At 39.6% G+C, this 25,000-nt stretch overlaps 2 protein-coding genes across 2 annotated transcripts; one reads left to right on the plus strand and one right to left on the minus strand.

Annotated features, from left to right (window-relative positions):
• Positions 1–7,307: 7,307 nt before the first annotated feature.
• Positions 7,308–14,304, plus strand: LOC125026602. The gene is made up of 3 exons (XM_047615163.1): positions 7,308–7,374; positions 7,589–7,828; positions 14,000–14,304. Exons 1-3 carry the CDS (start codon positions 7,353–7,355, stop codon positions 14,287–14,289), a joined length of 552 nt encoding a protein of 183 aa, XP_047471119.1. The 5' UTR covers positions 7,308–7,352; the 3' UTR covers positions 14,290–14,304.
• A 6,134-nt stretch (positions 14,305–20,438) lies between these two features.
• On the minus strand, positions 20,439–21,151 carry LOC125026633. The gene is made up of 2 exons (XM_047615210.1): positions 21,102–21,151; positions 20,439–20,980 (listed from the first exon to the last, which is right to left on the minus strand). The coding sequence occupies exons 1-2, from the start codon at positions 21,121–21,123 to the stop codon at positions 20,439–20,441; spliced, it is 564 nt and encodes a 187-aa protein (XP_047471166.1). The 5' UTR covers positions 21,124–21,151.
• Positions 21,152–25,000: the final 3,849 nt, after the last annotated feature.

Consider the following 25,000-nt stretch of genomic DNA (forward strand, 5'->3'; position numbering starts at 1 on the left):
GCATACACACACAGACACACACACATATACATACTGTGTATACATTTATACATAAGTGTATGTGTGAATATGTATACATTTATACATAAGTGTATGTGTGTATATGTATACATTTATACATAAGTGTATGTGTGTATATGTATACATTTATACATAAGTGTATGTGTGTATATGTATCTATATGTATACATACATACGCATACTCACATATATATTATATATGTATATACATACATATATATACATATATACATAAAGGGTGGGGGTGGGGGTGGGGGTGGGGGTGGGGGTGGGGGTGGGGGTGGGGGTGGGGGTGGGGGTGGGGGTGGGGGTGGGGGTGGGGGTGGGGGTGGGGGTGGGGGTGGGGGTGGGGGTGGGGGTGGGGGTGGGGGTGGGGGTGGGGGTGGGGGTGGGGGTGGGGGTGGGGGTGGGGGTGGGGGTGGGGGTGGGGGTGGGGGTGGGGGTGGGGGTGGGGGTGGGGGTGGGGGTGGGGGTGGGGGTGGGGGTGGGGGTGGGGGTGGGGGTGGGGGTGGGGGTGGGGGTGGGGGTGGGGGTGGGGGTGGGGGTGGGGGTGGGGGTGGGGGTGGGGGTGGGGGTGGGGGTGGGGGTGGGGGTGGGGGTGGGGGTGGGGGTGGGGGTGGGGGTGGGGGTGGGGGTGGGGGTGGGGGTGGGGGTGGGGGTGGGGGTGGGGGTGGGGGTGGGGGTGGGGGTGGGGGTGGGGGTGGGGGTGGGGGTGGGGGTGGGGGTGGGGGTGGGGGTGGGGGTGGGGGTGGGGGTGGGGGTGGGGGTGGGGGTGGGGGTGGGGGTGGGGGTGGGGGTGGGGGTGGGGGTGGGGGTGGGGGTGGGGGTGGGGGTGGGGGTGGGGGTGGGGGTGGGGGTGGGGGTGGGGGTGGGGGTGGGGGTGGGGGTGGGGGTGGGGGTGGGGGTGGGGGTGGGGGTGGGGGTGGGGGTGGGGGTGGGGGTGGGGGTGGGGGTGGGGGTGGGGGTGGGGGTGGGGGTGGGGGTGGGGGTGGGGGTGGGGGTGGGGGTGGGGGTGGGGGTGGGGGTGGGGGTGGGGGTGGGGGTGGGGGTGGGGGTGGGGGTGGGGGTGGGGGTGGGGGTGGGGGTGGGGGTGGGGGTGGGATGGGGCTACGGGATTCAAATAATGAGGGTCATCGCTGACTTAATATTACTTTTTTTCCTATTTGATTTTGGTGGAACAATGCATTATCTTGTCTTTCATTGTTAATGTAAGGTTTAAAACCTTGTATTTCATTTGCATACATACACACACACATATATGTATGTGTATGTGTGTACGTATATTCACGTGCACATGTGCGTATATGTGTTGAGGCGTCTCGTGTGACTCTAAATGGTACAGATAAACACGTTCCAGCTCCGTCAGTATTATGCTAATGGTAAGTAGGTTCTTCTTCTTTATGATTTGCGAAGTTCTAGCTTCGCCCGGGCCTTATAAATATGGCCCGGCCTGGTAAGTAGGGGATGATAAATGCATTGATAATTTATCTTTAACAATCACTAAAGTCAATAAACGAAATGGATATAACATACACGAGGGCACGCCAATATTAATTCTCTTAGAGCATTTCCGCAAAATTAGATATGGGATTACCGTTACATTGCATCTACTGATTTTGTACAATCAGATCGGCTATTTCATCAGCATACTAACATGTTGCATATCCCGGAATGAGCACAATAATGCACATGAAGGTCTGTGGGAGCAGCTGTGGCCCAGCAAATATATAAGGCTGACCACTAGTATTTTACTATTTAACCATTTTGAAGAATGAATTCCTTGATCTTTTCTGGTTAGTGTCGAATTTATGAAATTAGATTATTACTGATATTTTAACAACAACAGTAGTAGTAATGGTGATAATAATATCGATGATAATGGTGACAACTTATTCATTTTTGTTGTTTTCGACAGCTATTATCTGCGTCGTTGTATCGGAAAAGCACAATGGCTTCGGAGGCAACGGTAACGGCTGCCCCAAGTAACACTTATGGCACGCCCAACGGTGGGTACGGAGTAGACCCTAAGATTGCCGCTTTGGCCGAGAACATTCCCGGGGGCGGCGTCCCCGGCGAGGACTACCCCATCTTGGCTTCCGTGCCCGACACCGGCTTCTCGTGCGATGCCCAGGCGGTGCAAGGTTATTACGCCGACTCTGCAGCTGAAGCCGGCTGCCAGGTGTTCCATATGTATTTATGCACACACACACACACATATATGTATATGTGTGAAAGAATATTCATTAAGAGATAGATAGATATATATGTGAGTGTATGTCTATATATTTATGGGCACACATATCTATATATGTGTGTGTAAAACCTCGCTATCATTACTCATGTATGAGTAGATAGGTAATGTCTATGGAAGCTAGTTAGATCCTAGTTGCACACTCCTTTTAATGGGTCGTGTGGCATGGTTGGTTTAGTACTGGCCCTCCAGTCTCATACCCGGAGTGACCTAGGTTCGAGGCCAGGTCAAGGAGGATTGTTATACACCTATATCAATGCGGTATTGCATTATTCCATCTTTCATATCTATATATATGTGTGTGTATGTATGAATGTGTGTATGTATGTATATGTGTGTGGGTGTGTATACGTGTACACATATATTTGTATATCTGTCAATCCACACACACACACACACACACACACACACACACTTATATATGTATATATATACACATGCATATATATATTTATTCTTTTTCATATTTTCCTTTAAATAAAACGGTTGGGATACAGTGTAAATGTCTTTCGTGGTAACACAATACTGATGGAGCTTAAACGTGTATAGCGAGTCACACGAGACGCCTCAACCCATACACGCATACACGTGTGTATATAAATGCATACACACACAGACACACACACATATACATACTGTGTATATGTATACATTTATACATAAGTGTATGTGTGAATATGTATACATTTATACATAAGTGTATGTGTGTATATGTATACATTTATACATAAGTGTATGTGTGTATATGTATACATTTATACATAAGTGTATGTGTGTATATGTATCTATATGTATACATACATACGCATACTCACATATATATTATATATGTATATACATACATATATATACATATATACATAAAGACATACATATACACACACATATATGTATGTGTATGTGTGTACGTATATTCACGTGCACATGTGCGTATATGTGTTGAGGCGTCTCGTGTGACTCTAAATGGTACAGATAAACACGTTCCAGCTCCGTCAGTATTATGCTAATGGTAAGTAGGTTCTTCTTCTTTATGATTTGCGAAGTTCTAGCTTCGCCCGGGCCTTCTAAATATGGCCCGGCCTGGTAAGTAGGGGATGATAAATGCATTGATAATTTATCTTTAACAATCACTAAAGTCAATAAACGAAATGGATATAACATACACGAGGGCACGCCAATATTAATTCTCTTAGAGCATTTCCGCAAAATTAGATATGGGATTACCGTTACATTGCATCTACTGATTTTGTACAATCAGATCGGCTATTTCATCAGCATACTAACATGTTGCATATCCCGGAATGAGCACAATAATGCACATGAAGGTCTGTGGGAGCAGCTGTGGCCCAGCAAATATATAAGGCTGACCACTAGTATTTTACTATTTAACCATTTTGAAGAATGAATTCCTTGATCTTTTCTGGTTAGTGTCGAATTTATGAAATTAGATTATTACTGATATTTTAACAACAGTAGTAGTAATGGTGATAATAATATCGATGATAATGGTGACAACTTATTCATTTTTGTTGTTTTCGACAGCTATTATCTGCGTCGTTGTGGCGGAAAAGCACAATGGCTTCGGAGGCAACGGTAACGGCTGCCCCAAGTAACACTTATGGCACGCCCAACGGTGGGTACGGAGTAGACCCTGAGATTGCCGCTTTGGCCGAGAACATTCCCGGGGGCGGCGTCCCCGGCGAGGACTACCCCATCTTGGCTTCCGTGCCCGACACCGGCTTCTCGTGCGATGCCCAGGCGGTGCAAGGTTATTACGCCGACACTACAGCTGAAGCCGGCTGCCAGGTGTTCCATATCTGCCAGGACCGCGCCCTCAGGCGCCAACAGGACTCGTTCCTGTGCCCCAACGGTACCATCTTCAACCAGCAGTACCTGGTATGTGACTGGTGGTTCAACGTGGACTGCTCTCAAGCTGAGAGCTTCTACTCCGTCAACGAACTCATCGGAGTCGTTCCCGACGCCGGTTATGCTTATGCTGCCGCCACCAATGGTCTTGGCAACGACAACGGACATGGAAATGGAATGAAATGGAAATGGATGGCAAATGGCGTTCCAAGTTTACATGGAAAACATTTCTACAATACCATTATAAATATATCTAGATAGTTATTCATCAATGTTAACATTATAATTGCCTGGCTCTCAAATTTGGCATCTTTGCTGTATTACCTAAAGACACCTGCATTGTATTAGACCAAACATGAACAAATATTTACATTGTATCCTTACTATTGCCCTTGGGGAGGGGGGGGGGGGGATATGAAAAAAGAAAGTAAATAAGTAGATATACATAAATATACACAACCGACCACAATGGCGACCATGGCATGGTAATATTCATTTTCTATTGATAACAAAAAAAAAAAAAAAAAAAAAAAAAAATACAATGAAAGGACGAGGTTGTAATATATTACTTCAAAACTGACTGACGAGATTGCAGAAAAAATGGAAATGTGCTTGATCATGCTTAACTATCTCAAATCAGACACAAACACACGCATATGATAAGTGTGTGTGTGCACATAAACATATGTATGTGTGTGAGTATATATATTCATATATCGTTAGAAACTCAGAAACGTTAAGAAGCTAACATTTCACACTACTGAATCACCGCATACCGTGGATATTCTTTTTCATTTACAAATTGCCTATTATTCTTGAGTGCATTCGGTTAGTTTTTGATGTTCGAAGTTCATTGAATGATGTACATTTAGGTCGATGGATGATAAGAAGAGCCTGAAAATGAAGATGGCAAGCACTGTATTTTTTACATTAATAAATCAGTTTGTATCCCGCGCAGCAGAGACAATCGAATTGTCGTTGGTGCAAAGTCAGTGGCAACTAAATGCCATCCTTGGGACAACCAGCTTTCAAAGAATGTAATGCCAATAATAATATAATAGTACATAAAGTGATGGAATAAGGCAGTAGCCTAATTCATTGGTTCACGCGGCTCAAACCTGAATTATGACTAGGTGAATGCACCTCATTTTACACACATGCCTTGACCTCAGTACCACATCTGCAACAAATGGTATTCTTGAGAACCTCATTTTAGCCTGGACACACACACACACACACACACACACACACACACACACACACACACACACGCACGCACACCCACACACATATATATTTATATGTGGGTGTAATACACCTCTCTTTATGTCTGTTTAAATGTGTGTGTATAAGTGCGAGTGTGTGTTCCGAATGAATAGATGTCATGCAAGTACCTGCCGTAATCAAAGAAAAAATATCACTTTTATGATTTCGTTGCCTAAAATCGAAAGTAGAGGTAAATTCTTAACCACCATCAACGCGGCAGTCGTAAATCATCCACAAGGCAGCGGTTCCACGAACTTTCCAGGCACTGAACCTCCTCCCAGGCTGTGACCGCGTCCTGCCACGGCCCGCTGCCTCCGTCGCTTTTCACCACACGTGGACGTGGTTCATACAGGGCAGCATTTCTTATTATTAACCCATTTCTACCCAGTTTTTCATATTTGCCACCCTTTACCAATCAGTATTGTTTGCCACTTATCTCTCATCTAAATAGGCCCGAACAGTCATGCAGATTGCTCATGTGACATGTTGACAGTTGAGTTTGAACTTGAACTTGTCACTGTTGTCATTGGCAGGAGACGGAAGTGTAGCTCTAATTCCTGACCAAAACGACGACCTCTTCTAAAATGTCTACAGGATGTGCATTTTTCATTCTAAAAGTTATTTAAAATGATTTACTCCATCAACCAGTATATAAACAATTATCTTTATATGACCTAGTTATTCCTATTTTATCAGAATTTCATGGATATTATCTTCAATCTGGCGTGACATTTATTTCACACTAGGATATAACACAGTCACTGTATCTTTATGTTTTTTGTAATCTGAAAGTAATTACTGGATATTGTTCTTGTTTCTGTTCTGATGAAATGCTATCCTACTAAGTAAGATTCTCCATCTCTATACATATTCCAATATATATATGTATATATAGATAGATAGCTTGATAGACAGACATAGATATATAAATATAAATGTGGAAATATATATATATATATATATATATATATATGTATGTATGCACACCCACACACACACACACATAATTTTCCTTTCTAGCCCAAAATTACACAAACTATGATAAAGTACATATTTACGTATCTGTAAATACACCCCTTTATTTGTCAGAATAGCGAGTTCCTCCTCGATTCCTGAAAAATGAGATTGGATTTGCCTGGCGTGACATATACATCACACCTAATCTTGTACAAACTATAATACTTGTAATGCCGTAAGGGCTTATGGTAGTTTCCTTTCCTCAATATGAAATTTTAATAGTTTGTCACGATTAAAGTTTTCGAAAAAAATCGGGCTGAAATTAGTTAATCTTGGGGCCGTTTAGATATCCAAGCCACATACATACAACACACAATTATTGCTTTAAACAGAATCAGCTCGTCATATGAAATATTATTCATAATTACAGAAATTCATGTTACATATAATATAAATTCTTATTACGAATAATAACTATTCATATTACATATACTAAAAATTCATATTACATATAATGTAAACTTGTATTACGTATAATTCATATATACAATTACTGTATTAATGCGTCTCTGTTGTGCAGATATACCTATGACTGAATTCTACCAAAGGCTACCAATGATTTTTCAAAGATAGATAAATCTGTATTTTTGTGTGTAAGTTACAATTAGATGAGTCAATATATAACAATAAAAACGTGACTAAACATGCATATATACATCAGTGCTTATTTGTATTGATATTTTTCCTGTTTCTCAGACATTTTCCATTTGACGGTGAAATCTATGCTAAATCTCGATCCCAGTTCAGATCTTGCGTAATCAAGATCTACTCTTTCATCAGGATTGCTGACTCGCTGCTATTCCCCGAGGGATCCACAGGCGCTCACGAAGGTCAGTGGGAGGAGTTGTGCCTCGGTCAGCAGACATATAAGGCTGACTAACAACATTTCAGCGACAGTTCACAGTCTCTCGACACTAGATTCCTCTGAACAATGTATTCTCTTGTCTTGTCTGGTGAGTGTGATTTTGGAATATTAATATGACAACAAATCCAATCAAATTAAATAACTGTCCTTAAAGATCATTATGCATATTATATAACAGGCTCATTATTATTTTCTACTTATCACTGTCATTCTTTTTCACCAGCATAAAGTTTGTTGTTTTTTATGTTATAATAATACTATCATTAATAACAAGTAGTTGGTTCACTTTCTGTTTTCAACAGCTGTTCTCTGCGTCGTTGTGGCGGACACTCATAATGGCTTCGGAGCGCCCTCTCCTCCCAGCAACGGCTATGCGCCCCCAAGTAACACCTATGGCACGCCCAACGGTGGGTACGGAGTAGACCCTGAGATTGCCGCTTTGGCCGAGAACATTCCCGGGGGCGGCGTCCCCGGCGAGGACTACCCCATCTTGGCTTCCGTGCCCGACACCGGCTTCTCGTGCGATGCCCAGGCGGTGCAAGGTTATTACGCCGATACTGCAGCTGAGCCGGCTGCCAGGTGTTCCATATCTGCCAGGACCGCGCCCTCAGGCGCCAACAGGACTCGTTCCTGTGCCCCAACGGTACCATCTTCAACCAGCAGTACCTGGTATGTGACTGGTGGTTCAACGTGGACTGTTCTCAAGCTGAGAGCTTCTACTCCGTCAACGAACTCATCGGAGTCGTTCCCAGTACTGGCTATGCTTATTCAGCCGCTACCAATGGTCTTGACATTGGCAATGGCAACGGGTATGGAAATAGGAAATGAATAATGTTAGAAAAGGCAACTCTTTTGTTTTAGCAAATTTTGCAATGGCTTTACAAAGTATGGTTATATGAATATTTCCGTAGTTAACCGACTAGCTTCATAAATTACTTGCTTCACAAATTAAGCATAATTATTGCATATGTCTGATTTGTATCATTTCTCATATTTATTCCCAATATTTATTCAGGAAATAAAAGAAAAACTTAGAAATATGCGTTTTACACTTTACTTCTTATACCTAGGAAAGAGAGCATGAGTATGAACGAATGGCTACTGAAATTGATTCATCTTAAACAAAAGTCTCGGAGATTTTGCATAGCATGAGCATTTCTTGGTATGTGAATCCATGGTGATATCCTTACTAGCTCATGAAGCAGCCACATGAGCCTCAATTGCCAAACTCGTCCTTATCACAACGCCCGTTATAGCCGTGCTGTAGACTGCTAACTGCTCATGGGGTTGCAGGTTACTGAGAGAAGAGGTATTTACTTAATTTGAAAAAAAATATTTTGTTATAATGCTACTCTTTGGTTATACTAATCAGCCAAACAGTTACTTCCTGTTTTTTATTGTTATTGTTTTTTTAATTCTCTTTGGCTATCATAAGACTTACAACCACTTGAAGTACTTTTTTGTTGTTGTTGAAATATGTATGAGTATATAAACATACGCGTACGTTTGCATGGGGGGAGGGGGGTCTGTGACTGTCATCAATTGATGCATTTTTGTCGGAGCACTTATGGACCAGTTTCCTTGCACATGTTTACTAAAGAAAGAAAGAAAGAAATATAAATCAGATAAGTAGATATTGTGAATCGCAAGCCTGTGTTGCAACCTGAGGCACCCTCTGGTAGACACTATGGTTGAGTGCCTTGCCTAAGTAGTTATTACTGAAAACTGTTCCGTGGGTCTTACAGTACACCCCAACCAGCTTCCAAAATCAAAAGAGAAAAGAAAAGAAAAGAAAAGAAAAGAAGAAAAAAAAAAAATCGTCCCAAGAATAACAGTATCATAATTGATAGCATTATCATTATTCTTATCAGTGCTGCTTTTGTTCCGATAAGGGACACCTCTAACTTACCTTTTGCACAACAAAGAAAGTACCTAAATATAACCAGAGATGAAAGAACCATATGCCAAAGAATCTTGCATTTAGCTTATTTCATTTTGCATTTTTTTTCTTTCTTTTTTTGTACTTGTCTTCAGTGACATGTGCATTGATTTTGGAGTACCCTCTTGAATATATACGTATGTTTAGTGAGAAAGTGAGATACGTATCTTTATATATATACTTTACTTTATAAATATATATATATATAAATATATACATAAATACACACACATGTGTATATATAAGCACACACACACACACACATATGTACATATAAGCACACACACACATATATATAAGCACACACACACATATGTATAAGTACACACACACACATATATATAAGCACACACACACACATATATATAAGCACACACACACACACATATATAAGCACACACACACACACATATATATATAAGCATACACACACACACATATGCACACACATGTATATCAATATATCAATACATAAATATATACATAAATACACACTCACACACATGTGTATATATACATATATTTATATATACATTTAATATGTATACACAGAGAGATAGAGACAGAGACAAATATATATGCGCGCGTACACACACATTTATATATATATATGTATGTATGTCAGTGACGAATCCCTATATGATAAATATTGGTCTATAATGTATCAATAATCATTCACTGGCTAAATAAACAACGAATGCTGTTGCTTTTCGGAAAGCATACACACCACACGCGCGGACACACACATCGTCACACAATCACACGCACACTCTCTCACACACTAACACACACACAAACAGGCGCATGCAAGTACACATACACACACACACACACACACACACACACGAAAAAACTATAAATATGCATAACAGAAATACACGTAAGCGTATAAACACATGTAATAAAGTTTGTAACAGCTTTGGCAGTAACTAGCTAAAAGATAGACTTGTACTCTACTAATAACTGCACTTTTAGTTTATAAGCAAGAATGAACTGAATCGATGAATATTGATAGTTTGATTATATATATATGTATATATATATATACACACACACACACACACACACACACACACACACGTCGCTCTAATAAGTCATTAACTTTTAATATTTTCACAAATTAAAAAGTGTTTTTTTCTGAATTCTAGCGTGCTTTTATTGTTAAGCTTAAACTGCGACCACAGAACATATAACGAAGATCTGCTGTTTCATCAGTACAATAACATATTGTATACTCCAGGGGACAAGAAAAAAATAATGAATTGAAGGTCTGTGGGAGGAGCTGTGACCCAAACAACAAATATATAAGGCTGGACGTCAATCATTCACCATCATTTTCTAGTCTCTCAGGACTCAAACCATGAATCCCCTGTTTTTTTTCTGGTTAGTGTGGATTATGAAATAATATTTTTAGATATGCCAACGATTTCATTACTGTTACAACAACTACTAATAATTATAATACATATTCCTTTTTGTTTTCAACAGCTTTTATTTGCGTTGTCGTAGCGGATACTCACAATGGCTTCGGAGCGCCCTCTTCTCCCAGCAACGGTTATGCGCCCCCAAGTAACACATATGGCACGCCCAACGGCGCCTACGGAGTAGACCCTGAGATTGCCGCTTTGGCCGAGAACATTCCCGGGGGCGGCGTCCCCGGTGAGGACTACCCCATCTTGGCTTCCGTGCCCGACACCGGCTTCTCGTGCGATGACCAGGCGGTGCAAGGTTATTACGCAGACACTGCAGCTGAAGCCGGCTGCCAGGTGTTCCATATCTGCCAGGACCGCGCCCTCAGGCGCCAACAGGACTCGTTCCTGTGCCCCAACGGTACCATCTTCAACCAGCAGTACCTGGTATGTGACTGGTGGTTCAACGTGGACTGTTCTCAAGCTGAGAGCTTCTACTCCGTCAACGAACTCATCGGAGTCGTTCCCAAGGCCGGTTATGATTATGCTGCCGCCACCAATGGTCTTGCCATTGGCAACGGCAACGGATATGGAAATAGAAGGAAATGAAATGGAAGTAAACGACGCCCCCAGCTTTCATGGAATTCCTTTCTAAAATAGTATTGTAAATTTATATAGATATTTATGCATTAATTTCAAATTAACTATTGCCTGGCTCTCAAGTTTGGCATCTTTGCCGGATTACCTGAAGGCATCTGCTCTGTTTGAATTGTATACCTTACAGTATTTATTTCCTACATCCGAATAAACAGAAAAGAAAAACATTTATCCTTATTATTGCACCTAAAGGGGAAATCTTTACGCCATAGCTTGGTGATTTCCATTTTCTATTGGCAACAAAAGAACTATAAAATAATACCAACGAGCCTAAGTATATCACTTCAAAATTGTTACTGAGGGAATTTCAGATAAAAAGAAAAGGGAAATGCAGACGTGTTTGCTCATGCTAACTGTCTCAGAACACATACGCACACACACACACACAGTTATCCACAGAAACTAAGAAGCGGTTTAGCAGCTAACATTCCCGCTACTAAAGGCACTGCATTTACAGAGTTACAGTCTTGGAATTAACGCACTGCAATTTCCCTTCAAATGTCGCTATTACTGAGATCCTGCTACATACTGAAAATATATTTATATTTCCAAACTGCATTTGCTTGTTACTAATCCTTCCTTTGGATTAGGTTTAAATCGAATTCTGTTAAATGTTGTACACTTAATTTCATGGGTTTTACGGAAAGCCTGAAAATGAACTTGACTCACTGTATTTCTTACGTTAATTGATCAGTTTGAAATTTATATAGTGGAGATAATCGCTAGAATTGCCATTGGTTTAAAGCTAATGGCTGACTGAATGCCATCCTGGAGACCTTTTTTTGGGATAATTTAACATCTTAAAAGTACCTTAAGATATAGAATATAGAGAGAGCCTACTCCTTGCTTCATGTCGCTCTAAACCTGAATTATGACGAAGTGAATGCACCTCATTTCACACGCATGCTTTGACCTCAGTACCCCATCTGCAAGAAATTGATAGTAATTTTGAAAGTCTCATTCTAGTCTGAATATATATATATATGTATGTATGTATGTATGTATGTATATGTATGTGTGTGCGTACTTGTTTGTACAATACAATACACGTATAGAATACAGTGTGTATAGATAATTTAAGGTGACTTAAAAAAGAAAACGAAGATAATATATGAAAATGCAAATAAAATAATATGTAGTATGTTATATTATCAAATATTTAGACTCCTTGTCAGTTATGACCTGCGGTACTCTTAAGCAGCTTAGCTTGGAAACTGTTGTTGTCCCCTGCAATGCTGAACTCTATAATTCCAATCAGAGGGGACTCTATAATCAAATCTTATGCGTGTTTTTTCACTTATTATTATTGTTGTTGTTACTGCTGCTGTTGTTATTCTCATTATTTTTATATGAGGCGATATGGCTTGGTATGTGTGAATCATATAGCAGACACACACAAACACAAACACACAATAACAGAAACCAATAACACACACACGTACACACCACAAGCACGCACATAGACATAGCCTCATACACATCTACCCACACACAAATACACGTATACACCTACACACTCACAAACAGACACAAATACACGCTATCTCATACACGCAGGTACGTACATGTGCGCGCAAATATGCATGCATACTCTTTCTTACACACACACATAAGTACACACACTAGCAATGGCATATTTCCATACAGCAACTCACACATACGCGTACAAGCATATGCAAAAAAAAAAAAAAAAAAAAAAAAAAAACGCATACTAGTATAAAAAGCACATACATAAAACGCACGCACACACAGACACTTACATACACACATAAGCACACACAAACACACACAGTCAGAACTGTGGCAGTAACTAGCTTAAACAGATAAATGCTAAGAACTGCACTTTTGATTTATGGATAAAAAGGAATTAAACAATGATAATTCAATTAGAAAAAATATATTAATATGTTTTTATACATATACATGTATATATATACACATTTATATGAATTTATACACATATATGTCTATATACACACACATACATATAAATATATTCAGATATATAACTTAATAAGAATATTTTTCTAAATTCTGGTGTAGACTCATTTTTAAACAGCGACCGCAGAACAACGAAGATCCACTATTTCATCAGCAGTATAATAACATGTTGCATACTCCAGGGTACAAAAAAAAAAAAAAAAAAAAAAAAAAAAAAATGAATTGAAGGTCTGTGGGAGGAGTTGTGACCCAAGCAGCAAATATATAAGGCTGGACGTCAATCATTCACCATCAGTTTGTAGTCTCCAAGGATTCGAGCCATGAAGTACCTGATTTTTTCTGGTTAGCGTGGCTTATGAAATCCTTTTTTTTTTTTTTTTTTGGAATAAACCAAATATATTGATCTTTTTCTGGTTAGCGTAGATTATGAAATAGGATCTTTAATATACAAAATATTTCATCACTTACAACTACAAGTACAAATAACGATAATTAATTATTCTCTTGTTTGTTTTGTTTTCTACAGCCGTTCTCTGCGTCGTTGTGGCGGACACTCACAGTGGCTTCGGAGTGCCCTCTCCTCCCGGCAACGGCTAGGCTCCCCCCCAGCAACACCTATGGCACGCCCAACAGTGGGTACGGAGTAGACCCTGAGATTGCCGCTTTGGCCGAGAACATTCCCGGGGGCGGCGTCCTCGGCGAGGACTACCCCATCTTGGCTTCCGTGCCCGACACCGGCTTCTCGTGCGATGCCCAGGCGGTGCAAGGTTATTACGCCGACACTGCAGCTGAAGCCGGCTGCCAGGTGTTCCATATCTGCCAGGACCGCGCCCTCAGGCGCCAACAGGACTCGTTCCTGTGCCCCAACGGTACCATCTTCAACCAGCAGTACCTGGTATGTGACTGGTGGTTCAACGTGGACTGTTCTCAAGCTGAGAGCTTCTACTCCGTCAACGAACTCATCGGAGTCGTTCCCGACGCCGGTTATGCTTACGCTGCCGCTACCAATGGTCTTACCGGTGGCAACGGCAATGGATATGGAAATGGAAGGAAATGATATGGTAGATGTGGAAGTCAGAAGGGCGAAGGCTGTTTTAGCTTCTTATGGAGCTCCTCTCTAGCGGACCTCACAGCAGTAATACTGTAAATATGTCTAAGTAGTTATTTATTTACGTGCTATTATCTCATCTAGCAATTGCCTACTGTTCTCATTAGGCAATAATGCCGGATTAACCTGATGCTCCTGCTTTGTCTGCGTTATATATATGGCGGCACTGAATTAATCTAATAAAGATAATATGGAAAGTTAAATCCACTGTATTTATATAACATAACATTTTAGAGGAAAATACCCTATTTTGCCCCTTTCAACGACTAGAGGCTATATGAGTGTCGAACTACAAGGTGACTATGGCTAATTGCAGCAAGCAGAGGAATATTCATTACTAGAAAGAGTCCATAGAATCAATCCTGCTCTTCATTACCTTGCTAAATCCTTTTTAGGGATTTTTTTTCTTAAGATTAGGGACCAACATTGCAGAGTTGCACATGAATGCTTTGTAAAAAAAAAAAAAAAAAAAAAAAAAAAAAAAAAAAAACACCGTCCCACAACAAAATAAATGAACAAATAAAAGATAATCATTTATAAAAGTAAGATGCACTCGCACGAAACAAAACCTCCTTGAGGTCTGTATGTGTATGTATGTATATGTATATATATATTCATATCATATATACACATTTATATGAATATATGTATATATATGTATATGTATATGTTAGTTTGTGTGTATATCTATATGTATATACATATACATATTGTAAAATATTCATATATGTATGTAAAATTCTTACTAAGCATGCACATACATACACACAGATGCATAAGGATGAACAAAAGATATTGAACAAGTCACTGCATACAAGTACAATAAAAACAGAAGGCAAAATTAATCAAGTTACATAAGACTTTCGGTCTTATGACTCTCTAGTGCATCTCAGGTTATCTATAGGTATTTTCTTTGTTGTGCAACAGGGGCGTCATCGGGACAAAAGTATCATTGGTAGGAGTAATGATACTGATGTCAATTATGATGTCAGTTATTTTGATACTACTAATTCGATGGCGACATTTCTAGTTTCATTTGGGAATCCGGTGGAGGTGCATGGTTAAATTCTTGAAACACGTCATGTGCATTTTATAATGAAAGCCAACCATACTGTGACCTATCTGAGAGCTTTCAAGACTCACAGTAAAAGCCATTTCTACCTATCATTCGTTGCTCTTGTCCTCGGTTGACTTTAAGAAATCAATGTTCTCATGTGCACCGCCGAAAATGTATCAAATGATGACAGACACAACCCATCTCCACTCCATATAACAAATATACATGTAACTATGCTCAAATATGTATATATACACACGTGATTTGAATAATCTGCCTGAATTAATTTCGAAAAAAAATACAAAATAAGTGAGTGTAGAACATACAATAACCAATGCGAACCGAAGAAAAAGCAGTTTGGCGGGTCACCCTACCATTAATTAGTATTTTATCAAACTGTTTTAGAATAAATTACTTTTCTTCTCTTCGTAATCCTGCAACCTCATGAACAGCTAGCCTTCTGCAGCGTGGCTATAATGGGCGTTTCATGAGAACGAAAGATCAACACCGAGAGATTTGTTTTAGATACAATTAGATAAAAGAAGTAAAACGTAAAACTCATCGTTTTCATTTTATTTCGTGAATAAATACTGTGAATAAATAGAACATGTACAAATCAGACATATGTGGTAACTGTGCTTGGTTTGTTACACTAGCAATTATGAAACCAGTCATGAAAGGATTATCATTTCACCGTAGAAAAAAAAAAAAAAAATCGCTGAAAGATCATTACTTATTTCCTACTATTTCCATACCCGTTGCCAATGTCAAGACCATTGGTAGCGGCAGCATAAGCATAACCGGCGTCGGGAACGACTCCGATGAGTTCGTTGACGGAGTAGAAGCTCTCAGCTTGAGAACAGTCCACGTTGAACCACCAGTCACATACCAGGTACTGCTGGTTGAAGATGGTACCGTTGGGGCACAGGAACGAGTCCTGTTGGCGCCTGAGGGCGCGGTCCTGGCAGATATGGAACACCTGGCAGCCGGCTTCAGCTGCAGTGTCGGCGTAATAACCTTGCACCGCCTGGGCATCGCACGAGAAGCCGGTGTCGGGCACGGAAGCCAAGATGGGGTAGTCCTCGCCGGGGACGCCGCCCCCGGGAATGTTCTCGGCCAAAGCGGCAATCTCAGGGTCTACTCCGTACCCACCGTTGGGCGTGCCATAGGTGTTGCTGGGGGGTGCATAACCGTTGCCGGGAGGAGAGGGCGCTCCGAAGCCACTGTGAGTGTCCGCTACTACGACGCAGAGAACAGCTGTTGAAAACAGAAAGTGAACCAACTACTTGTTATTAATGATAGTATTATTATAACATAAAAACAACAAAATTAATGCTGGTGAAAAAGAATGACAGTGATAAGTAGAAACTAATAATGAGCCTGTTATATAATATGCATAATGATCTTTAAGGCCGTTTATGTACTATGATTGGATTTGTTGGCATATTAATATTCCAAAATCACACTCACCAGACAAGACGAGAGAATACATTGTTCAAAGGAATCTTGTGTCGAGAGACTGGGAACTGTCGCTGAAATGTTGTTGGTCAGCCTTATATGTCTGCTGACCGAGGCACAACTCCTCCCACTGACCTTCGTGAGCGCCTGTGGATCCCTCGGGGAATGGCAGCGAGTCAGCAATCCTGATGAAAGAGTAGATCTTGATTACGCAAGATCTGAACTGGGATCGAGATTTAGCATAGATTTCATCGTCAAATGGAAAATGTCTGAAAAACAGGAAAGACATCAGTAAAATTAAGCATCGATGTTTCTATACAAGTATAGTCAAGTAATTGTTATTGTCTATCGATTCACCTAATTGTAACTTGTAAATAAAATACATATATTTGTCTTTAATGACTTACTAACGACCGTTTATGAAATTAGGTATATTTGAGACATTGCGAGTGAAAGTTCACCCAAGACATAGACACAAATACAATAATGGTGTGTATGTATTTATATATTTATATGCCTACATTTTAGTGGCCGGTTTTTTTCCCTTGAAAGCTTTCATTTTAACGTGTTAGCCATTTCATGTTGAAGAAAAGAAATAGCTATACGGCACTACGTAAGGTGTAAGTATTATTATTTGTCCAAAACTGGGTATGGCATATGTCATGTTAGGAAAATTCACTGTTATTTATTAGGAATCGAGGAAGAACATAATATGCTTGCAAATAAATGTATTTATTAATGTAGACGCAATCTATCTGTCTTTTAAATAATTTCACATAATTTAGGCTAGCAAAGAAAGTAGAATATGTATGTATACATATATATAGGCTAGAAAGGAAAGCAGAATATGTACTTACATATATAGACAGAGACATATGTATATGTATATTCATACATATACACATATATATAATACTTATATATAGATATACATTCATACATATACACATATATAATACTTATATATAGATATACATTCATACATATACATATATGCATATATACACTTATATATATATATATATATATATATATATATATGTATGTATGTATAAGTGCAAATATACATGTATATAAACTGCTCAAAACAATTAGTGGAACACTTGTATTTAATTTCAAAGCTCAATGCCGAATGTACAAAGGTTACAATTTTGTAGTGAAACTAAATTCCCAATGTACCCTGAACAACAGAGCGTCAAACTGGCCATGAAGAACAAAAGTTAACCCTTAGAGGACCGAATTACGAAATGACTGTAGAGAAAAATGACAATGGAGAAATGATGTCACTATAGTAGTGGGTATGCCCTCCACGAGCCTGTATGCCCTCTCGACAACGTTGTGGCATGCTCCTAATAAGTCGGCGGATGATGTCTTGGGGGATCTTCTGCCAGACCTGAATCAGCACAATGGTAAGCTCCTGGACGCTGCCGTATACGCCGATACATAATGTCCCAGAGGTGCTCAATGGGGCTCAGGTCCGGAGAACGTGAGGGCCTGTCCACGGCATTGAAGCCCTCTTCCTCCAGAAACTGGCGCCACACTCTGGCCACATGAGGTCGGGCATTGTCTTGTACCAGAAGAAATTCGAGGCCCACTGCACCGGCGTAGAGTCGAACAACGGGTCTGAGGATTTTATCTATATACCTAACAGCTGTCAGGGTACCTTGATTAAGAACATGAAGGCCTGTGCGGACCTCATGAGGTATGCCTTCCCCAAACCATAACCGACCCACCACCGAATGAGTCATGGTGAACGATGTTGCATGCCGCATATCGCTCTCCACGTGATTTCCAGACTCGGTCACGTCTGTCACATGCACTTAAAGTGAACCTGCTTTCATCCATGAACAGTACTGGGCGCCAGTGGCGAACTTGCCAATTCTGGTGGTCCCTGCTGAAGGCCAGTCGGGCTGCTTGGTGCTGGGCGATGAGAACCGACTCAACCAACGGCCGCCTGGCCCTCATGCCATCCTCGTGGAGTCTGTTTATGTTAGTCTGGTCAGAAATTCGTATGAAAGTCTCCCTGAAGGGACCTAGCAGCGCTTCTCCTGGACCGCATCGCAGATATACGGAGAAATCTGTCCTGTTGTTGGGTGGTGGCCCTTATTCGGCCTTGTCCAGGACTCCTGGAGTACTGGCCGGTCTCTCGCAAGCGACTCCACGAACGGGAAATAACACTGGGAGACACTGAACCTTCTGGCCACCTGACGTATAGATGACCCATCCTCCAGCAGCTGGACCGCCCGTGCGACTTCACAAGGCTGGAGGTAAAGCATTATGCTTGCAAGAGAGTCAAAATGATCAGAAAATCCTCAACCAAGAAAGAAATAACGATTCGGCAAGTCAGGAGCACAAAATCGTCGTGGCTACCACTAGCTAATTCTCTCCAGATTTGGGGGTTGGCTCGCTTTTGACAATCCTGTCTAGATCTTGTTTATTGCAATTGGGTCAAAGGCAGTCAAATTGATTAATAGGTCGCAAAGGTTGAAAACTAGCTGGGTGGAAAACTACACTGCGGCAATATTTGTCTGTGATATCCCAAAAATAAAGTGATCCCTGATTGTTTTGAGTAGTGTATATATATGCATATATATATATATATATATACACACACACATAAGTATGTATGTATGTATGAATATACGCACACATACATATATATATATTTATATATATATTTATATATATATATATTTATATATATATATTTATATATGTAAATACGCACATACATACGCACACACACACACACACACACACACACACACACACACACACATATATATATATATATATATATATATATATGCTATGTGTTTATGTATTTACATATATATGTATATGTATATGCACATATATACATACATGCATACACACACAACCACACACACATATATGTACATATATACACATATATGGGCATTAAGATTGCATTCATATATATGCATACGTACATACTTATATATGAAGAAAGATACATAATTATACATATGTATATATCGATAGATGAAAATCGATAGATAGATAGAGAATGGTAAACATGCACATATATATATATGTGTATATATGTGTATGTGAATATATGTATATTTGCATATATATCCATACGTACATTCATGCAGTATGTATATGTTTCATATACCTGCTGAAAATCTTTATCTCTTTATGTGCACACACAATACAATGTGTTGCCATCCCAGGTACTATTTCCAAAATTGAATTTTGGATTGACGTAATTATTTTTCATTTTGTCCTTTTGATATGCGATCGCTGTGGCCTCTAAACCAGCGTTGTGAATGACTATTGGTTGGATTCATGTCCTTCCCTCTTATTTTTACCCTTTTTCACACTGTTGATATGATAACTTAGGATTATTATTAAAACAAATATCATGAGTTGGTCTGAACTGTGGTAGAGCCGGAACTTTGAATCTGTTAGATTTGTGTTAGAAAACTGTCAGCTTGAAAAACGAGAAGTGAATATATATATTTAATTATTATTGTATTTACATTATCATTGTAAGATCCGCTAGAAAGAAGTTCCTTTAAAGCCTGGAGGGTCTTTTGCTACTCTGACTTCCATTTCATTTCCTTCCATTTCCATATCCGTTGCCGTTGCCAATTGCAAGACCATTGGTGGCAGCGGCATAAGCATAACCGGCGTCGGGAACGACTCCGATGAGTTCGTTGACGGAGTAGAAGCTCTCAGCTTGAGAGCAGTCCACGTTGAACCACCAGTCACATACCAGGTACTGCTGGTTGAAGATGGTACCGTTGGGGCACAGGAACGAGTCCTGTTGGCGCCTGAGGGCGCGGTCCTGGCAGATATGGAACACCTGGCAGCCGGCTTGAGTGTCGGCGTAATAACCTTGCACCGCCTGGGCATCGCACGAGAAGCCGGTATCGGGCACGGAAGCCAAGATGGGGTAGTCCTCACCGGGGACGCCGCCCCCGGGAATGTTCTCAGCCAAAGCGGCAATCTCAGGGTCTACCCCGTACCCACCGTTGGGCGTGCCATAAGTGTTACTTGGGGGTGCATACCCGTTGCTGGGAGGAGGCGCTCCGAAGCCGTTACCGTTGCCTCCGAATCCATTGTGACTGTCCGCCACAACGACGCAGAGAATAGCTGTAGAAAGCAGAAAATAAGTTTATTCAATAGTTAGTATTCTTATAATCATCGTTACTGTTGTTATTTAAAATTTGACTTTGGCTTATTGGAAACATGAACGAGTTACATCTTCACTAACCAGAGAAGATGAAAGACTTCATTGTTGTAGACACTCAGATGGTAAGAGACTGGTATCTGACGCTGGGGGCCTGGTGGTCAGCCTTATATATCTGCTGATTGAGTCACAGCTCCTCCCAGAAAATTTCATAATTTCATTTCTGACCGGACTGGTATAAGCAACATGGAAGCATACCTGATGAAATAGCCAACCATGATTATATAAAATCGGTATCATGATTTAATTTTGGTAGTGGTTCCACGCTGTAAAATATATGAGGAATAATTAAAAGACAACTGATTAATAATGAATACTGGTGTATCTGTATTTATATGTGTGCAGTGTAGAGTTATCAGTGTTTATTGATTTACCTAGCTGCTATCTATGTATTAAAATCATCACTGATTATTATCTGCGATGTAATACTAACGATTTACACAGGCACAAACATACTGCACACACACATACATGTATATATTTATGTACATAATGCACATTCACATATTTGTGAACATGAATGAATACACAATACACACGCGCGCATATATATGTGTATATACATATGCATTTATATACTCTATATGTATATGCATACATATATATGTATATGCACACCCACTCACCCAGAGACACACACATGTATGTATGCAAATATATTCAATTACATATAGTACATACACACACACACACAAATACATATGGTATATGATATATATACACATACATTTATATATATATTGTCTATATACTTATATATGCATAAGCACACAAACGCACACAGAACATTAAGTTCTCGGTCAGTCTGCATTTCAGCCAAAACCGTGGAAAATTTGCAAAATTACCGTACAACCTGGTTACGTAGGGAAATAGGGATATATTACTATTCTATTTTGTTTTTAAATATGCCATGTGCAATATTGTTAAGAACTGGAATCAGATAAGAAATCAAACATTTTGTTATTTTGCAGACTAGATTATCAATAATTTTGTATAAGAATTACCAGGATTTTGGTTCATTTGCAAAGCAGCCGGACTTAACCAACTTAGAATATTATTCATTTGCATACAGTTGTGGTAAAGAGGTCAATGTTTATAATAATGAGGCTCATTCAACTTGTCGGAATTTCCTGTTAGAGGGACGTGAAGCAATGGAGCATTTTGTCGCTATTTTTGTTTGTGTGTTAGTCTGACAGCTTTATATGTATATTTCATAGATTTAATGATGATAACTAGTGAACACTTGATAGGTCTAAAATTATGATTAGATATCCAAGGTACGTAACAACAGGGAGGACGACCCCGTAGAGAGGATTGCGCATCAGAAACAAGACTAATAACTAATAATTTCAGTACCTGATCCAATGGCGTAAGACTTTCGGAGTTAGATTTACAAGCAAATATTTGTTACGGTAATAGACTTCATGTCTGTTGGAATAATAATTTGAGAAAACTGCTCAATCTGTCATCAAATTTGGTAACATCCGTAAAATCTGTCAACATTCGGAGTTTGGGCAGAACTTTATACTCTGTACATACTATTCATGATGACGTAAACACATAGCATTATATGAAAGTTTGAATACCATCTTGAAATACATTTGGTAAACCAGATAACCTTGACCAATTCCTCAGTCACAAGTGGAGTGATACGCATCATTTCTTGCACATTACATTATGTTAGTTGTCACAAAGAAATGAGGAATGCCAACGTTGTGCATTATTATGTATAAGGATGAAGGATAAAATATAACTTGTTATTTCTTTATTATTGATATAAGGCATTTTAACCGATCCCTATCTGATGCAACGAAACATAAATAAATATCTACGCATATTTACAATACCATTGTTGTAAGATTTGCCATGAGTTCCATGGCAGGAGAAAGATCCGTTTCCTTTCTATTTCATTTCCTTCCATTTCCGTATCCGTTACCATTGCCAATTGCAAGACCATTGGTAGCGGCAGCATAAGCATAACCGGCGTCGGGAACGACTCCGATGAGTTCGTTGACGGAGTAAAAGCTCTCAGCTTGAGAACAGTCCACGTTGAACCACCAGTCACATACCAGGTACTGCTGGTTGAAGATGGTACCGTTGGGGCACAGGAACGAGTCCTGTTGGCGCCTGAGGGCGCGGTCCTGGCAGATATGGAACACCTGGCAGCCGGCTTCAGCTGCAGTGTCGGCGTAATAACCTTGCACCGCCTGGGCATCGCACGAGAAGCCGGTGTCGGGCACGGAAGCCAAGATGGGGTAGTCCTCGCCGGGGACGCCGCCCCCGGGAATGTTCTCGGCCAAAGCGGCAATCTCAGGGTCTACTCCGTACCCACCATTGGGCGTGCCATATGTGTTACTTGGGGGTGCATACCCGTTGCTGGGAGGAGGCCCTCCGAAGCCGTTACCGTTGCCTCCGAAGCCATTGTGAGTGTCCGCCACAACGACACAGAGAATAGCTGTTGAAAACAAAAATGTCTTTGCATCACGAGTACTATATTAACACAGCAATAAAGATAGGGATGATAATGACAATTATTGTTACTTGTGATTAGATTTGGTGGGTATACTACTATTTCACATAATATCTATACTAACCAGAAAATATAAAAGACTTCATTGTCCAAGCAGCCAGACAGTGCGAAGCAGGAGAGTGATTCTTGTTATTTGGTGGTCAGCCTTTTATACTCTCGAGTTACAGCTCCTCCCACAAATCTTCATTTCTCTCCGATTACCCAGAGGGAAGAAACGAGTTCGAGGGTATGTGTAAATCTGGCTCATGTAATACCAATGCTGGAGGCGATTTCGCTGCAAGGAGGTATGTAGAACGTATATTAAGTAATTAGCAACTACTGCTCATTAATCAGTTTCGTATATGTATTCATACACACAACTCACACATGCAAAAACACATATGTACAAAGACAAATATTTATATACATATATATTCACACACACGCACACACACGCAGACACACACCCACTCACAGGCGTCTGTGTGTGTAGATACATAGATATATACATATATATACACATATGCATACATATATTCATGTATATGTATATGTATATATATGTACTTATACATACATACATGTATATATATAAATTCTGTATATATATGTATATACTCTCTCTCAAAAACACACACACTCATATATATATGTATCTATATATGTACATATACATTATACATACATATATAGATATTTGTATGTATATATATATATATTTATACAGATATACATATACATACACATATATATGTGTATGTATATATATATATATGTATTTATATATGTGTATATACATATATATATATATATATATATATATATAAATAGGTAGTTAGACAGAAGTATATATGTACAGGCACACACACATACATAATACTTCATATACACACATACATATATATTCAAATAGAATGTACATAGAGATAAAACACATTCGAAAAAGTGTTTTATATATATATATATATATATAAATAGGTAGTTAGACAGAAGTATATATGTACAGGCACACACACATACATAATACTTCATATACACACATACATATATATTCAAATAGAATGTACATAGAGATAAAACACATTCGAAAAAGTGATTACTTAATTTCACCAAAATTGTATGCATCTAAATATTCATTTTTTCAAAAAATAAACTTGATCATTTACAGATATTTGATAAGATTAGATTACAGATTATAATCAACTGAACTAAATGATAATGATAAAAATAAAAACAATAATGGAAATGATAACAAAAAACCATAGCCAACCATACCGTCAGTTATAATAACGATGAAAATAATGATATTAACTATTACAAATACTTATAACAACCAAGTTAATAATAAAGCAATAAGTGTGTTGGTAATAATAATATCAATAATAACTAACCACAATAATTGCGATAATGATGA

This window comes from Penaeus chinensis, chromosome 6 (genome assembly GCF_019202785.1).
Source record: "Penaeus chinensis breed Huanghai No. 1 chromosome 6, ASM1920278v2, whole genome shotgun sequence".
Classification (NCBI taxonomy): Eukaryota; Metazoa; Arthropoda; class Malacostraca; order Decapoda; family Penaeidae; genus Penaeus; species Penaeus chinensis.

Coding starts and splice junctions, on each gene's coding strand:
- LOC125026633 (XM_047615210.1), bottom strand. CDS start 21,123: ATGAAGTCTTTCATCTTCTCTG. Junction 20,981..21,101: donor GAAGTCTTTCATCTTCTCTG/GTTAGTGAAGAT, acceptor TGCTTTCTACAG/CTATTCTCTGCGTCGTTGTG.
- LOC125026602 (XM_047615163.1), top strand. CDS start 7,353: ATGTATTCTCTTGTCTTGTCTG. Junction 7,375..7,588: donor GTATTCTCTTGTCTTGTCTG/GTGAGTGTGATT, acceptor TGTTTTCAACAG/CTGTTCTCTGCGTCGTTGTG. Junction 7,829..13,999: donor CGATGCCCAGGCGGTGCAAG/GTTATTACGCCG, acceptor AGGCGGTGCAAG/GTTATTACGCCGACACTGCA.